At 41.2% G+C, this 18,220-nt stretch overlaps 1 protein-coding gene across 1 annotated transcript in view; it reads right to left on the minus strand.

Annotated features, from left to right (window-relative positions):
- The window catches only part of TOP2B (DNA topoisomerase II beta), a 64,341-nt gene extending 47,148 nt beyond the window's left edge, over window positions 1–17,193 (minus strand). The window contains exons 1-2 of the mRNA XM_035556373.2: window positions 17,023–17,193; window positions 2,855–3,028 (exon numbers count right to left, since the gene is read on the minus strand). Of these exons, the coding sequence (XP_035412266.1) occupies window positions 2,855–3,028; window positions 17,023–17,097 (249 nt within the window). The 5' untranslated portion in view covers window positions 17,098–17,193. The remainder of the gene's footprint in view (window positions 1–2,854; window positions 3,029–17,022) is intronic.
- Window positions 17,194–18,220: the final 1,027 nt, after the last annotated feature.

Below are 18,220 nucleotides of genomic sequence, written 5' to 3' on the forward strand. Positions count from 1 at the left end.
CTCCCAGTTCCAGTGTGAACTATTTATGCAGTACCTCCTAGATTCGGTGGAAGGGAAGACTCATTACAATTGTGCAAATAGTGCTTGTAATTTCTTCTTGTGAGCCTTGGTGCTGGATGGACTGAAAGACACTTTCACAGACTTTTCTGGTAACAGTAGATGCTGCAGACCCTACCCTATTTCTTCAACAAGGTGAAACCAGAATCATGGTTTGCAAAGTCAGGATGATATTCATGAAATGTATGACTAGAGTGGTATTACCCAAAGAACAAAAAATGGTGAGATTCTGATTTTTTTCATACATTCTTGAGACTTTTTTTTTCTAGATGCAAATGGACTAGAGAGAGAACATTTTGTATCAAGAGAACGTATGAACAGAATCCAACAGGTTTAACGGAAAAGTTCTGCCCAAAACTCTGTTTAAGATATTTTTACTCAATTCTCATAGTTGGGCATGGGTGAAGAAGGAAAAATAAAGGATGATTCTGATGGCTATAAAATTATTCTGTAAGATATTTCTGATGTTGGAAGTCATTCAACTTTCATGAAGGAAAGAGAAATTGCATATACCTATGGATGGAGGTGGGACAAGACCTGAGAGCTAGTTCTGCATCTGACCTTTTGCATGAAGTCAAGTAACTTATTTTGGCCCTACATTTTTAGCTCTGTGCCCTTTAGTTTGCCTTGCCATTTCTGAGGGTGTATTTGTACAGTACTTGGTACAAAAGGGTCTTCATTACAGAGAGGCTACCATAATAAAAATAAACTTGGGATATTAGAAAGAACCTGTGTTCCTTGTTACGCTGTTTTTTTTGTTGTTGTTGTTGTTGTTTTTTTTTTTTTTAAGTCTGATGGATTTCGTGTTTAGATTTATTCTTAAGTCCAATTATTTCATGCCCACAGCATCCCTATGAATCCTGCAAGCAGACAAACTTATGTTGTATTTTAGGTACCAAAGACTATTTTCAGTGAAACCCATTTGTTCCTTTTTTTTTTTTTTTTTTTTTTTTTTTTTAATGTTACCGCAAGTGAGTGGGAGCTGTCAAAACCAAAATGATCACAAAAGCTGGAATTTCTAGCCACCATTATATTTGCAATGGAACCTCCTACAATCCCATGCTGCACTTTGCAGGACACAAAGGGAAAACCTCTTTCTGAAAAAACTTATTTTTGTTACAATACTGGATACATCAGGAATGAGGAGCCTGTAATTTTTTACAGAAGTCTCAGGAGGACTGAATGATTTGAAGTACTCTACAATTACATAGTTTAATCTCTGACAGACAAATTCTAAAAATTCATCATGGAACAGAATTACAGACAGTATTTCCCAGTTGAAAAAAAAGCTGTTCCTCTAAGCTAACAACCTACTTCAGTAACACATTGCTTTATACTGTTAGTTCAGAAAGTAAAACTTCTGAGATTTGCTCTTTGTAACTATCCTCCTTCATCCTTTGAAGAATACTCCAGCCAAGAATTAGAAAACAACTAAGTACATATGAACATAATGCCTACAATTATACAAAAAGAGTCCACTGATACTACAGTGCAGGGAGTTTAAAATGCGTATGATTTTCTCCTCCAAGGAAAGCTCTGAATTCTGGAGCAGCCTGCACACAGCTCTGGAGGAGCATGCAAGGCAGTGGGAACCTGGTTTCCAATATATCCAGGCGGGAGAAGTTTCCACATGCTGAATTTTCTCCTTACAAAATGCAACTGTTTGCTTAGGAGACAGTTGTTATGTGGCCAATCTAGATTACCGTCACCCACAGAAAAGTGGAAAATCTGCTACTACTGTTTTGGATCTGCTCATATCTACTTAGTTCAGGAACTTTACTCTTCCAATCTGACCACTGCTGTCATATGAGGACAAAAGCAGAAACGTAAGTTTGGTAAAAATTACAGCTGAACCCACAAAGACTTTTATAGTGAAAATCTATTCTTTTCTGCTTCAAAGTAAGTTCTAACGGTATAGACAGTGAATTCTCAAAAAAAAAATTTGCGACTTCACAAAAACGGCTGAAAAAGAGCCAGCAGGGGGCTTAAATTCTCTGTTCCCTAACTAAACAAACAGAACAAAGCATTTTGACGCTAAAGCAAATGCTACTTACAAATCCGTATACATATTTGTGTGCATATATGTGTGTTTGTAAACATACACACATACATATGTAGGTGTGTATTTATGCTTTAACTGAACTTAAACATTTTTTTTCAGCATATGTTTTTTCAAGTGAACCAAGCGTTGCTTTAGAAAGTCATCTCCTGATCCCTCCCAGGGCCACAAAATTTATCAGAGGGCTAGAACACCTCCTACAAAGAAAGGCTAAGAGAGCTGGGGTTGTTTAGCCTGGAGAAGAGAAGGCTCCAAGGAGACCTCACTGCAACCTTTCAATACTTATAGGGGACTTACAAGAAAGACAGAGAGAGACTTTTTACAAGGGCATGTAGTGATAGGGCAAAAGTTTTAAAATGAAAGAGGGTAGATTTAAATTGGACATAAGGAAGACATTCTTCACTCAGAGGGTGGTGAGGCACTGTCACAGGCTGCCCAGAGAAGCTGTGGATGCCCCATCCCTGGAGGTGTTCAAGGCCAGGCTGGATGGGACTTTGGGCAACCTGGTCTGGTGGGAGGTGTCCCTGCCCATGGCAGGGAGGTTGGACTAGATGACCTTTCAAGTTCCCTTCCAACCCAAACCATTCCAGGATTCTATGAATCTTACACATTCATGCATAAACACAACTACAGTTTTTAGCATGACAATTTAGAATACAGATTTGCCTATTTATTTACCAGAAGAGTAATTTCCTCATTAAAACAAAAAACTAAGATGGTGAACTTAATGAAACTTACCTGAGTTAACGGTTCAACTGATCCGATGTAGGTGTCTGGACGGAGGAGGATGTGCTCAAGCTGAGTCTTCTTCTGATAAACTCTCTCAACAGACATCTTCTTTGAAGTGTCATTTTTATTAATGCTTTCTGATTCTTCCTTTTTTGCAGCACTGATTTGATTATCAAATAATGTCTAAAAAAAAAGAGACACCAACAATCAACCTGATTTATTCAACTTGTCACACTCCAGTTATAAATGAAGCCTGACAGAGATTTAAAATACAATCAAGACTTGTCACGCAACTTAAATGTTAAGGTTTTGGGTGTATTAAGATCAAACTATCCTCTCAACAGAAATAATTCAATAGATTATGAGACAGTTTCTTAACAAATCGGTACATTTTCTAACTTCTCTGACTTACTAAGCGTAACAAAACACTATGTGACAAAAAGACAGACACTTCTTCAAGTTAGCACCCCAAAAACATTATAACACCCATTTTAAGCTTAAACATTTGAATCCAAACCACTAAATACTGTTCTGAACAATGACAGTAAAACTACTCTTCTACATTTTTGTTTGGAGAACTCATTCCATGGGGCTTAAGAAACACAGTGCCTCCACTATGGTTTCTCAATTCTCACCTTCTATAATTTATATTCTCTATTTAACTGAAGTAATTAAACCTGATATAATCCCAGTTTGGAATGCTTTATGATGAAATAAGCCAAGGACTATAAGAACAGAGAATCACACAGGTTACTGCCAGAATGCAAACTGAATTCCTGCTTAATGTGGCTGGAGATGATGACAGATATCTTTGACTGACATAGCAAGCAGCATTACAGAAAACTAATCCACTTTTGGAGGGAGGACATAAGGAGTTTAATGATTTGGTGCATCCTTCAGCCATTTTTTCCTGATAAATATCTCTTCATATTGAAATAAAACCACACCAAATGAAAAAAGTTAAAATCGGAGTAACCAAATGTAGAGGAGCCCTGTTCTCAGACAGTAAGAGCATATCCACCGAGAGACCACATACAACATTTTAAAGTACACATTCTTGCCTGCAAACTGGAATTCTCTTAAAAACATCAATGAACGTCATTTTAAGTCACATGATGTATCTGCCTGGCTAGCACACTTAACACTGGAAATTCTGTTACCACCTGCCTAACAGCTGAAATAGCCTCCTTCTACGTGGCATTCACCAACTTTGAGGCAGGTGTTACATATGCAGTAAAAACCATCAATAGACAAACGATGACGACAAAGCTGCTTGCTGCTCTACTAAATATTACACTCCCGTGTTGCTGTTCCTGGTAAGTCTCTGAAGAAGTACATATAGGCTAAACTCCAATGCTGGATTAACCAGCAACCATGGAAACTTCCCAGCCAGAAGAAGAAATCATCAGTTCTCTCTCAATTTAGTCCTTGTTGCAGCCTTGAATAGCAATACAAGCAAAGAAAGCATATAAGCACATAGGAACAAGGAACAAAAGAAGAAAAGCATACTGAACTCACTCTAACAACTTCAGCATGAAGGCCAAGCACCAACCTATAACATACATTTAACAAGGACAATTCTCTCTGTAGCATATTCCAAGTATTCTTCATCTTTCCTAATTTACGCTTGGAAGCTTTTTTCCTCTTAGCAGGAACAGGAATAAAGCATTTCATTCAGAGCAGGGGAAAATACCTTTCTCTTCCAGACTCAGAAATCAAACTTTTCTAGTTTATGGCAACACTATTAAATACATACTTCAAGAACCTTTGAGAGAAGCAGACTTGTGAGCACCAGTGATGACACCAAGCAATTGTTAGGCCCTGAGCGAACCCGAACAAGCCAAACGAGAATTGAGTATTCTCCCTCCGGTCCAGTAACTGCCAGCATCCAGAGTAAAGGAGGAAAGAACTCAGGGGACCCCACAAGCCTGCACCACGACTACAGACAGCAAGGTTGGAACCACAACACCGACTCACTACTTTTTCTCTGGAGCACAACATGCTCCAGAGCACATCACCCGATGTGAAAGTCATGTAATTTGCAAAATTGCATGCATGTGTGGATTTAAGTGTTTTGGTATCCAAAAGTCAGTTTGGTCTCCGCACTGTTGTTTGGTCTTTAACTGTGACAGCCCTCCCACCGCCACGCTAAAAAGATTCACCATAGATCTGGAATGCAGGCAGAAAAGAAACAGGACTTCACATACAGATACGTTTAAATGTTACATGGACGAGGAGGAGTAAGAATTCTTACAACAGAAGCATTGCCAATAGTTGCAATGTGAACTTTATTTCATTAAAGTAGTTCTGTGAGTCTTCCAATGAGCTTCACTACATATTTTTCTTTTTGACCTTACTGGCTGTACTTTATGATTACCTTTGTTTTAATTTTTCAGTCTTCTAAGAAAAGATGTCATACTTCACGGGAGCCATTCATCCTTAGCTCGCTTACTGGTTCCATAGCCCTGTTAGCACTTTTTTACTATGTTCACTTGGTCTAAAGGGACCGGTAATTAACAGAAGAAAATAATGAATTGACTTTCTTGCTTCAGTCAACATTAACAAAACCAAGATCCTAGAAAAAACAATGGAAGCATTTCTCAATGGAAGTATGAGTTGAACGAAGGGACGAGGGGAAATGCAATTCATAAAGAGAGCAAGAGATTTATAGGTATGAAAGACTGTAGGATCTTGTTCAAATGGAACTCTTCTGTTTGCCCCCCCCCCCCTTTTTTTTTTTTTTTTTTACAGCTCTAGGTTATAATTATTACAAAAGGGAATGGGGAATGATTGGAAAGGGATTCCTACAAGCCCTAGACTTCAACCCAAAACTAGGAAATGCAATTCTGTTTTCCAGTGAAAGTCTTACACAGAACTTGTAAAAATCTTATGGACAACCTGTCCCATGTATCAGTTAGAAAGCCATAGAGCGAGCATCAAAAACACTCCCATTGAGATGCTACTGCTAGGTGGTTGTCACACTGACAGAGGTCACACCTAATCAAACTGCTGCCTAAAAAGACTAATCCTGCAGCAGCAGCACTTCCTGAGGAACAGGGAGTTTGCTTTAACTCAGCAGTAGTAAGCTATGTCTGTTACCTTCTATAACACAGTAGTTAGAACCTGATTATGTATGGTTCAAGAGTAGGAAAAAAAAAAAAAAAAGACCACCATAACATTTTTTTTCTTTCTGGTCAAGAATCATTATAAAACAAAGTAGTTTTATGCAACTTTAATTATACAGTTTTTACTAAGACATTGCAGACACCTTTTCAGTGTGCTCCATTTAAATACATCTTATATTTTCAGAGAGCAGGACAGATTTTATTTGTACATTCGTCCAATTATAGCACACCTTGTGTATGCAAAAAATACTCATGTTATAAATACTCAGGATTTAAATATTTAACTTGCATACTACTGAAACACAAGCATACAAACAAAAGCCAAAAAGTATTCAAGACATAAAAAAACACTTTTATACAGGGATGCCAGTGTCAGAAGTCCGCAGAAATGCAGGTCTCCATAGCAAGCCTTTTAAGCTGTGCTGTGCTCTGAAACAGAAGACCAGCTCTGGATCTCTCTTGAACAAGCATTTTCAGAATACAGATGATGTTTACAAGTTCCCCACCTCCTCCCAAAAAAGTCTTGATCACCAAATCCATGACACAGATCCGTGGACACAAATATCCCTCAAAGCCATTCCATTATGTTTTCCTAAAAAAAAAAATGCTTTCATCTGCTGAGCTTCTGTTACTTAAGATGCAAGTGTGTAGAGCCAATTTTTTTTTTTATTTTTAAATTGAGCAAGCACTAAACTGCAGCGTAGTTAAGCTGACAATCTTTCCAGTATATTTTGGAATTGTCTCAAGAAGTCTTTTGTATTCTGTCCTGTATGGGAGATCTTCACATTGTTGGAGCTCCAATAACAAACAGCACCAGCTGTTGTTTCATGAGAAACACCCTGAAGAGAATTAACCAAGCATCACATGGGGCTTAAGTCTTCTGCTTCACAGTAAGTCGGCTTACCTTTATTTTTTTTTTTTTAATTGGTTATCCAATTTTCAGGGTCTGATTTGCAATCTTATTGTGGCCAATTTTTACTTTCCCCCCCCCCCCCCCCTTTGACAGCATTCAACTTCTTCAACATCCTTGCCCCATACAAGACTTTACAGATTCTCGAGTCTTTCAGCTACCCTCCAGGTCAGCCATGAGTGTACATATCCACAAACACGTAAGCCAGCAAGATGGCCGTGGTTATGTAGTTTTGAATGTGATAACCAAACGCACTGTGCATTCTTCTTTATAGGCATACAGTTACATTTTATACTGTGACCTCAGACATAGCTAGCATCTTAGACTCTTAACAGACACAGGAGAGTGGTAACTTTATGGGGAAAAAAGTAACAGTTCTCCATTGAGAGCACTTGCTGGTCAGTTGACTACATCGGACAATCATAGGTATGATATGAAAACATAAGCAGGTTTTGTCGTGATAACTGCTTTCTCCAGTATGATTTCAATGATTGCAGAAGTTTCTTTTTTGGTTCTGCTATAAATTTACCTAGTAGTGTTTAAAAGCTATATCCACACTTTCTTTTTCTGCCCTCGAGAGTAAGAGCCCAAGCAGCCTTTAATAGGCTACAATTCAACTACAAAACTTTCACTGTCTACAGTCAACCTCCGAGCTCATCTGTTTGGATTTTGCATCTTCTATCTTCACGTTTTGCAATATTTTTCTTGCAGTCCCTTTTGTTTCTGCTCATAACAGAGCACGCATGAAATCGCAGATTTTTATTTTTTTTAATGAAAACTGGGTCACGTGGTCTTCCTCTGTGTTTTGAAATCCTGTTGAGTCACCATGCTGAGTTTGGTTACCTGTGCTGCAACAGTTGTACTTCGACACGCTAAGTCACCGGACACGTTTGAACTGGACAGTTTGGCAAACCCAGAGAAAAGCTATTCTTATCTAAATAGAGAAGAAAATGTAAGGCTAGAACAAAGAAGGGTAAAGTTTCATCACCAGTTTCGATGTTGCCATAACTGGGACACACACCTTTACTTTCCTTACTTTATTTAAAGGCTTATTTTTTTTTAAAGGCTTTTTTTTTTTTTAAAGTAGCTGAATTTCCCACTGCTGAAAAAAACATGAATTTGAAAATCCTAAAAATGGTTAATCTTTCCTCACTTACACAGACTTAGTACTGTACTAGCCACTGTCTTCTCTTCCACAGTATTAGCTGTTATTCCTAAACAAAAAAAAAAGAAGAAAGAAAGAAGTACTAGAAGACTAGAATACAACTATTTTGGCCACGTACTGTTATTTCTTTAGTCTGCCCAGTCATTCTTTCTTCCCCATGTTAACCTAGCATACAAGTTGTGGTTGATGCAGAGTGGTCATGTTTTGATTTTGTCTTTTGGACATTTGTCCTTAATGCTGTGCTCCGGGCAAACAAAAAAAAGAGATTAGACTGAGACAAATAAAATTACAGCATTTACTCCATTGTGAAAGGAAGTTCTCATTGTGCTAATCTTAGCACCGTATTAAATACTTCAGTAGGAAAATTCAAGAATGGCTGTAGATGAACAGAGACGAGACATCAGGATATGAGGTCATCTTCACCTGGGTTTAGTCTATTCTGCCTTAGTCTAGAACTAAGGCATGCACTTGCAAAGATTGTTTTCCTGAAACATAAATGCAGCCCTGGGACATGAGACTTCAGAAAAGCACACTGCTTGTGTCCTACATTTCCTTAAATAAAGTGTAGGATAAGCACATTTAGTGGGACAAGACAGTAGCTTTTGCGTGTAATTAAGCTGTAAAACCTAGGGAGGTTAATTAAGTAACAGAATCCAGGGACATGGTAGATTTTCTGGCACTTACACTTCAAAAAAACCCTACCTCTTCTGAAAACATGCTACACCTCAAAAAGTTATAGGTGTAATATGCTAATTAGTAGGTAGCTCTATGGATAACTTACTGTAGCCCAGTGTTATATACTAGACTGTAATGGCCTCCTGTTGTCTTATAAAGATACAGGATGAATACATTGGTATCTCAACATTTTGCAATTTTCCCAAAGAAAACTCTGACTGAGAATACCTCCCACCATGAAAACAAAACGAGGGAGTTTCAAATGAAACCACTTCCCTGCTGTGTTTAACAAATGGTTTGGCTCTCCTCCCAAGATGAAAACACACTAAAGTAACAGTTCCCTATTAGCAAAGCAAATTTGCATAGACCATTGCATATTGTTGGTGGCATGAACTAAATCTCTCTATTGCATCTTCCCCAAAGATAATGTAAAGAAAAAGTTTCCAGCAAACTCATCCAGAACCAGTCTTGCTCTAGCCTACTAACCAGCTCCTTTACTTTAAAAGGAAAAATAGAAAAAGATAGGAATTTAAACTCCTGGTTTGAACAATTTGGACTCAAAACAACATATTATATCAATGCTTTTTGTGATGTTTCATAGAATGCCTTGAGGATGGTCAGATTTCCCTGTTACAGAAAACAACAGTTAACCACTGCCAAAAATGAAAACTTTTCTTCTCTCCTCCCCTGCTTCTCCATACAGTGGAACCAGAACTGAGCTCACAATAAAATCAGCTCAAGAAGCAAATGGAGCTTTCCCCATATTTTCCATCCACTAGTAGAAACGAGTGGTCTATGGGCCCATTTTTCTGTACAAGCTTACTGGAGAATCAGACATTCTGGTACAAGGAAAAGAACACTTATTAACCATTTATTTTTTCTATTTATCTTGGATTCTTTTGATATATAAGAAAGTCACTTTTCTGTGTTATCTTACAGCTCCTGTCATTCTGTTGTGACATGAAAATATTGCTCTTTGCGCGCTCTCTCTCTCTCTCTCTCTCTCTCTCTCTCTCTCTCTCTCTCTCTCTCTCTCTCTCTCTCTCTCTCTCTCTCTCTCTCTCTCTCTCTCTCTCTCTCTCTCTCTCTCTCTCTCTCTCTCTCTCTCTCTCTCTCTCTCTCTCTCTCTCTCTCTCTCTCTCTCTCTCTCTCTCTCTCTCTCTCTCTCTCTCTCTCTCTCTCTCTCTCTCTCTCTCTCTCTCTCTCTCTCCCCCTGAAGATTCCCTCACAGATTGAGAAAGCTGGCACGTGAGTTTGTGGCACCTTGCAGACATTTGCCCAGTTCTTCATACATCTGTTCTCAAAACATTCAACATCTTTGATAACGAACAGGAAACCTCAGCCTAGGGCATGTCCACTCATTCAATTAAAGGAAGAGTACCAAACCTGAGCACCTCTTAAGGACATAAATCTTCCACTAAAGGCGGACAGCTTAATATCTCATTTGCAGTTCTACCTCACATGTCAAGAAAAATCCATACAGAAGATTAAACAATTTTAGCCCTGTTTTGCATCTTTTTTTTTTCCTTTTAAGGTAACTTTTAAAATTATATCCAAAGGAAAATACAGCTCTGATGTTTAGATCTAAGCCTTTCAAACACATTCTAACTTAAGCAACCTTTACACTAGCTGTGCTGATGTCCTTTTACTTTGTTGCTAAAAAAAAGTGAATTACTTAGATGTGTACGCTGTAATAAATACGCAGATTTATCATTAAAAATAAAAAATTGGAAGTGGTGCTTTAATTTGCTTTCAGTGGCAAAGTGTATTTATATGTAAATTAGAACTGCATTAAGATGCAGACGGCATTTTAAAATAGCTTTATTAAATGAAACTAGATGAACCGATATCACAGAAAAAGTTTAGCATGCACTTCTGAACATAATTAAAAGGACTCAGTCCCTAAGAGTAAGAGCACGTGTGATCACACTGGAGTTTTGAAACTAGCAGATCTGATCCTCATTTATGGAGGGGTGAAGCTGAAATTTTTCCCTGATTTTCAGATCAGCCCTTTATATACTCATTACTGAACTACCTGAAGAAGAGAGCAAGGAAACATTTTCTGAACCAAAATATATTTTATATATATAAATAAAGAGGTGATCTATCATTTTACTTCAGAGGAATTATTTTCTCCTATGTTTATAAACAAACATTTAGTATGTTTAATATTTATACCTTCACTGGTTGCTAAATCTTAGGTTTTATTTTAAATTTTACTATTTATTTTTGAAGTTCAGTAAAAACATTTTACATGTCTTGACTTAATATTCACTTCAGTATTTAAATATGGGATATCAACATTAAAATATCTTCTTCTAAGGTACTTGGGTTTCACTACGTGTATTTGAGAGGACACCTCTAATTCTCCAAGCATACAATTTTCAAAACAGGCTTCTTCAAACAGTTAACCACATTTAGAACTATGTATTTTTGCTTGATACACTTTTGAAATCTTTGAAAACACCTGTATTGAGCATATTGAGCAGAACAATATTTTCTTTGTGAGTGGTGACAAAAAAAAAGACTATTTTAAATGATCCAAGTTGAAAAAAAAAAGTTTTCATTTCCAAGTTCTCTCCATATATTTCACATCAGTTTTGGTGGTAGTGAGCTTTTTTGCTTGCTTAGTTTTTGTCTGCACTCCCTCCCTACCCCGCCCCGCCCCAGGGCAAAAATCCATGACAGAAACCTTAAGAGTCATATTTGATGCTTTTAATTAATTGAAATATAAATGTGTATTTGAAGACAGCTTTTGCACATAGGCACAGTTCACACACAAGTTAAAAGTCTACTTTTGGAAAACAAGGTTTATGAAAATTAGACACTAGATTTAGGTTTGCAAAAAGTTATGGTTTAAACTGCCTACCTTAGGCTACTTATATGCTCTTTTATTGGAAAGGTTACTTTATCCATCTAAACAGTGTAATTTTAGTTCACATCTAATGCAGTATGGTTAGCACGGAAATTTTACATATACACACAAATCTAGACAGACCGACCATTAACAGAGGGCACGTACTTGAATGTACACCTTCCCCTGACAAACACTTAATCTTCAATGCATTTTCCTTTAACCACCTTTCCCTCCAAGATATACATACCTTCCTAGAGTTCATTACGATCCTGTTAGTCCCTCACTTCCAGGCATTCAGCATTCTCTCACTGATGCTGTAAGAAGTCTTTCTCCCAGCACAGAGCACACGGGGTGAAGGTGCGTAATATTAAGCTGCAAGTCTGGCTCAGCTGCAGTCACACAGAGGTCGCCCTGATCTTATTCCATCACCAAGTCTCTGCCTAGCATCATCTCCATTACATCTTTGACCCTGCATTATTTAGCTGTCTAACAAGAAGACGACAAAAGTATTTCACTGGATGGTTGTGCGGAGAGTAGAGGATAAGAGGTAACAACGTTCTCTTCTGGCAGGCAAGCCGTAACATCTGATGAATCAGAACAATTGCATCCGACTTGCCAAAGCAAGCCACAAACGTTTTCCTCTAGTGCTCGAATATCCAAGTGAACCATCACACCTCTTTGCACCTCTGCTTTCTTAAGGGCACCAGAACCAGAAAAATCAACAGAAGCAGAAGGAAATGCAGCTCCCCCTTGACTGCTGACAGACTACACTGCTCCAGAACACCCACAAACTGCATTAGGTTTAATGAAACGTAGCAGTACCATCCTGAGGTCAGACCTCCCTTCCATTGCATAACATGGTAAAAAGGGGAAGAAAGCAAAAACACAAACCACAGTTCTTTGGACAGCGTTATAACAAAATAAAAGATAGATGCTTATTAAAACAAGAGACCAATGAATCAACGCACGGCAACAGCTGAAGACCTCTTTTCCCCTGGAGACACCACAAGGTGTCAGGGGAACGATAAGAAAGTAACTAATGGTATACACAGTTACAAGAACTGTCCTAGGCATAGCTTCAGCCAGGGGAGAAACAGAATGCTTGATCCAGGTTAAAAAATAAATAAATGGCAAGAATAGAAAGATCATTCTGAACTTTAACCTGGGTTCTATAAAGGCAACTGAAAAGGTCTAGAGGCTAAGGGTAGGAACTTCAACCACTTTTTCCTGCTTTTGAACAGAATAAAGTGGTAATAAATGGCAATTAAAAGAATAAAGAACTGTTTACATCTGGTTCCTCTCTAGGATGGTGCGTTAATTTTTAAAATGTGAGGATATGATCAGGATTTGGTCTTACTACTAGTCATGTTTGCTTAACTGTACTTGAGGCAGGCAGAACTCTGTTGGCTGACAGGACTAGACTTACATAGACTCACTGCAGGGACAGAAGAAGGGAACTCCTGTCTTGTTCCACTCAAAAGCCTCTGTTCCTGAACAGGGTGCCGGATGGAGTACATACAGCAGCAGTGCGCAGGTACTTGTGGAAGGAGAAAACCTAGCCAGATTTCAGATGGAAAAGCTTACCCATGAAGTTAGAAACCACCTAGTTCAGAAACCTCGGGAAGCAAATTATGGCCTATCACTGGACACTATCAGGCATTATTCAGACAAAGATTTGTTTTAATCCTCTTGAAACAAATTACTAACAGCTAAGTCAAACTATTGAAAGCTAATCCTTTATTACAGTTCAGAGTATTTGTTTCCAAATGAAGTGATAAAAGAGAGACAAGGACCCTTTAACAGAGGTTTGGTGGTTTTTTTGTCGTTGTTGTTTTGAGTGTAATGTCCTCTCTATTGCATAGATGTTCTTTGTGTTTTGTAAGCCGAAAGTTATTGTCAGTGTTAACTCTGGAACTATTGAGAAGTGCTAATAGATGAATTTAAATTATTTAAATATTTGCTATCTTTTCACTTACAGGTAAGTTATTTATTCAAGCCACGTATGAACCAGTTAAAACCAAACTGGTATACATACCACTGCCATTCTACTCTTTTCAAGGAACACATAGATCTATGGTAGAAACTTTTTTTTTAAAAAGTCTCATTAATGCTTAGCATATATTCACATTAAGCTAGTGTTTCCTAGAAGTGTTTCCTTCACAAAGAGCTGGAAAATGGAAGTGGTGTTTGAAGTCTTCAGCTATTTTCAGGAGTCTCAGCTTTTATTTATACGGCTCACGTAGCTTTTAGGGTCAAGAAGAAAGCCTTGAAAACATTCCCACAAGTTACTGCGAAAGTATTGCTTGTTTGAAACCACTTCAATGGTTGCGTGCGCGTTACCACTGCATCAGAGCAAACACACCTCACAGAGTTACTTGAAATTATTTCACTTGGACAATACAGGGAATATTTAAAAAAGCACTATTACTGTACCATTACAGCTCATTTCCAGTTGTCCCTAAACACAAAGAAAGGGTGAAGATAAGAATGGCTTGTTTTGTTTAAAGCAAGTTTTTCTAGCATTAGAAAGTGTCATTATGTTTACCAACAGAAACTCCTCTACTTTACAGATCAATGCTTTTGTAACTAACTCATAACACAACTTAACATGTTTCTGGGTGACCCTTGGAGATCATCCACAAAAAATAACTAATGTAAAACTGTTGGTTGAAACTCCACCTTTTATCAACTATTACAGCATGACGGGGACAGTGGGAGCTGCAAGTACACTCAATCAGCTGGGCGACAAAAACACTCCTCAAAAAATAACTAGTACAATTTATAAGTTTGAAGTTATCCTAGTTTGTTTTCAGTTTTACAACAATATACGGTTTTCCTAATAAACTTTTTAAATGGGTGTACTCTCATGGGCGCCTATCACCAAGAGTTGTGCCTGCTTCCCAGCCCACCACTGCTAGTTACATTTCTTCAGGTTCTGTTACTAACCTAAGCTACTAGGTAGCTAAAAATGAATGACTTGCTGTTTGTTTCCACAGCCACATAATTCATCTTGCCTCTAAAAGAGAAAGTAGGTATCACCTGATACTTGTAGGACATTCCAGTAGGAAATTCACTCCAAGATAAGTTCTGTACCTTAAAGAATACCTTAACTCTTTCAAAATTGTGTACAATTCTTTCCTACGTAGTTGAACCTAAGAACAAGCACACTGTTTAAATCACAATCAAAGCCAAAATTACATAGACAACTCTTAGTAAGATGTGAGAACCAGGTTACACATCTAGGATTTGCTAATTTGAAATACAAACTACCATCAGATTAATTTTTAAACATGTTCCCCCCTCTTCAGGGCTTAGACTTATTTCTGTTCCTCTTCAATTGTTTAACTCCTATGGTCTTAAAAAGAAACCACTAACAATAGAAATACATTATTCAGAAAATAAGCATCCTGATTGTTTCACCACAGTAATATAAAGCCTAAAAAAACCCCTCAAGGTAGTTTCAAAAGAGCTTAAAATCAAATAGCAAGTACCTACATATCCAGCAGACGTAGGCCAAGCAGACTGAAACCAGAAGACTGAAACTGTCCCTAATTGTCCACAACTCTGTACATCTCAACCTCAAGGCCAGCACATCGTACCTACACATAAACCAACATCTGGACCATTTTTTCCACCTAACACACTAAACCAACTGCTAACCACTGCCCCAGTATTGCTCTTCTGTATGCCACTATTCTATAGTTGACAGAAAACGGGTTTGGCGTTAGGAACTGCCTCAGGGATCCTACCTTCAGCATTTAAGATGCACATAAGAGAAAGAAACAAAGCCTTATGGCTTTCTGAACAGAGTCAACACAGGGTCTTAACTAAGATCTAATTATTTCTCCACAACTACTGTGATAGGACAAAAACACTTTATTCTTCACTGCTTTTAGAGAAGGAAGAGCCCAATTACTTCCAATTGTAGAAAACCGTTGACTCACCATACTTTCATCCCCATTAGACTCAAGAACGTTTCATTAAAAATGCCTACTCAGTGATTTCCACACTTCATTCTGCAGTTTTCTATATGAGGTGTAAAACTTTCAATTACTCGTCCAACCTATACTGTAGAAGCCTTAATTCTGAAGGGCTAACCAAAGACCAGATGATAAAGATCACATATTATTGCAGAAAGGAAAGTAGAACAATTTTAGCTTCTTTACTTAGGCTGTTCCCATATCTAAACTGTCTAATTTCAAGTGACACACCCAGAAACGTACTCATTTTTATATACCTTTTCATGCTGCAAGCTTCTTAAAATGAAAGAGAATTAACAACATAAAATGCAATAATTAGAGCCACAGAAATCACCCACCATCAGAATACATAGGATTTGTTCACCTCAGTAATACATTTGTGTTTTTTTCCCCAAAAGCTCAAAGATGCAGAAAGACACAACAGAAGAACAAGTTTGTTCATTACTCTTTTAAACAAGACTTCTTAAAGTTCCTAACTCCATAAAGCACATGCATCTGATTAAAGACACAGCTACCTCACCATCCATCAAGATGCACCATCTTTTTTTACTTCACCATTAAATAAGTTACCCCATTTTGAACTCCACATCCAGAAAGCAAGAGGCAGGGAAGTTACTGATTGGATGAACCAGACCCCTTCAGGGCATCTTTGCTCCTCCTCCCCACTACCACCACAGACCCGCACAGCATCCCTCAGTGCTGTACGCCAAGGCCAATACCCTCAAAAGACTTCAGAACTTTTCAGAGTGATTCACTAGTCCTAGAGGCACTTATCACCTGCACCCTCTCAAGTCTTATCACTGCTGTTTGATTCATGAAAAGCAGTTAAAGAAACAAAAAAAAAAAAGAAAACAAACAGACCCCCACCTTCTCAGCCCTGTTATAACGTGGTACCTTGTGGAAGACAATGAAGTTTAACTCCAAGGTACAACTTAGCGCACACGGCTCCAGCCTCCTGAACGCCTCATTACCCACCCCCAGAACTTTGGGGCTTCATCTTTGACTCGTGAAAGAGGCTGGGATCAAAGCACGACCCCTTCGGTAGCCCACAAAGGCTTCATGGTGCTGCAGGACCGAGAAGCAGCAACTGCGACTTGTACAGGGCGACAGACAGCTCGCTTGAGAAGGACCGCTTCACAACGCCGCTACCGAGCGATCCCCTCCGAGGCAGGGGGCTCCTTCCTCCCTCCCGGCCCACACACCGACCTCCCCCCTGCAGCCCCGGCACCCCGAGGACCCCCCCCCCGGGGCTGTCAGCCCCCTCCTGTGACCCAGGGGCCAACCCGGGCACCTTCCCTCAGCCCGGACCCCCACGGAGCAGCTGTGCGGGCTGCCCCTTCACGCAGGCCCTCGCTTGCTTCGTCGTTTAAAAACCGGCCCACACACACAAGGGACGCAAAAAAGAAACAAAACCCAGACAACAAAAAAATCACCTCAACAACTCACTCCCCCCCCCCCAACTTACCACCCAAGTCAGTCCCCCGCTGCCTCCTCCTCCTCCTCCTCCTCCGCCACCTCCTCCTCCTCCGGACTTTGCCATTTTCCGCCCGTCTCTCCTCAGGCGACGCGAAGGCGGCAGCCGAGAGGGCCGGCCCCAACGCCGCGCCGCGCCTCACCCCGCGACCCGGCCCCGGCCCCGGCCCCGGCCCGGGCCCCGCGGCCCCCTCAGCGCCCTCCCGCAGCCCCGACACCCGCAGCCCCCGGGCCCGGCCCCTAGTTCATGCCGGGGCCGAGCGGAAACCCAGGCGGAGGAGGCTGAGGAGGGAAGGGCAGCGGCGGGGCCGCGCCGCACGCACAAAAGCGCCTCCCCTCCCCAACTGGAGGCCGGGCGGCAGCAGAGAGCCCGGCCGAGCCTGGCGGCTCGCGCTGCCCTCAGTGCCCGACCGCCGCTCCCCTCCTGCCGCCTCAGCCCCGCCGCCTCCCCCCACCGCCACAAAGGCCCGGCGCGAGGTTAATAACAAAATGCCCCCCTCACGCCCCGCCCCCGCCCGCGCACCCGCCCGCGCGTGCCCGCGCACCCCCCCCCGCTCCCCTCACGCACGCACGCACGCCCCGCCCCCCCCTTCCCCTCGCCTCCCCGGCCCCACTGCCCCCCGCCGCCCCCGGTGCCCAGACAATGGCGGGCCCCGGCCGCCGCCACAGCGCCGCCGCCGGACCGGGCTGCGGCCCCCCCCCCACACCGCCGCCACCGGAGCCCTGTCCCCGCGCCCAGCCGCCAATCACGCGTCGGGTGCGGGGCTCGCTGCGAGGGCCGCCGGCCAATGGGAAGGGTCGGCCGGCGGGGCCGCGGTGTACGTCACTGCGGGTGGCAACAGGGAGGAAAAGCCGCGGCGCCGCGCGGGGGCGCTGGCGCGCGCCGCGAGGGGAGGGGCGGGGCGTAAGGGCCGCGGCCTCCCCCGGCCCCCTCCCCTCAAGGCCCTTGAGGGGAGGCGCTGGGGGTCGGGGTCGGCACGGCCCCCTTTTCCCGTTTCCCCCATTTTTGGGGGGCTCCTGAGCATCCCCGTGTCCAGTCCCCCTTCAGCCAGCCCCGCCTCGCCTTCTTGTAGGGTCATGTAACGAGGCACCCCGTTCCATACATGCTACACAATCCTTTTCCAAAACATTTGTCATTTTGGTGAAAACAACCACCACCAACAACTAAAATGTCGCACGGTGCGACTTAG

The sequence above is a fragment of the Cygnus atratus genome, chromosome 2 (genome assembly GCF_013377495.2).
Source record: "Cygnus atratus isolate AKBS03 ecotype Queensland, Australia chromosome 2, CAtr_DNAZoo_HiC_assembly, whole genome shotgun sequence".
In the NCBI taxonomy this organism is placed as follows: Eukaryota; Metazoa; Chordata; class Aves; order Anseriformes; family Anatidae; genus Cygnus; species Cygnus atratus.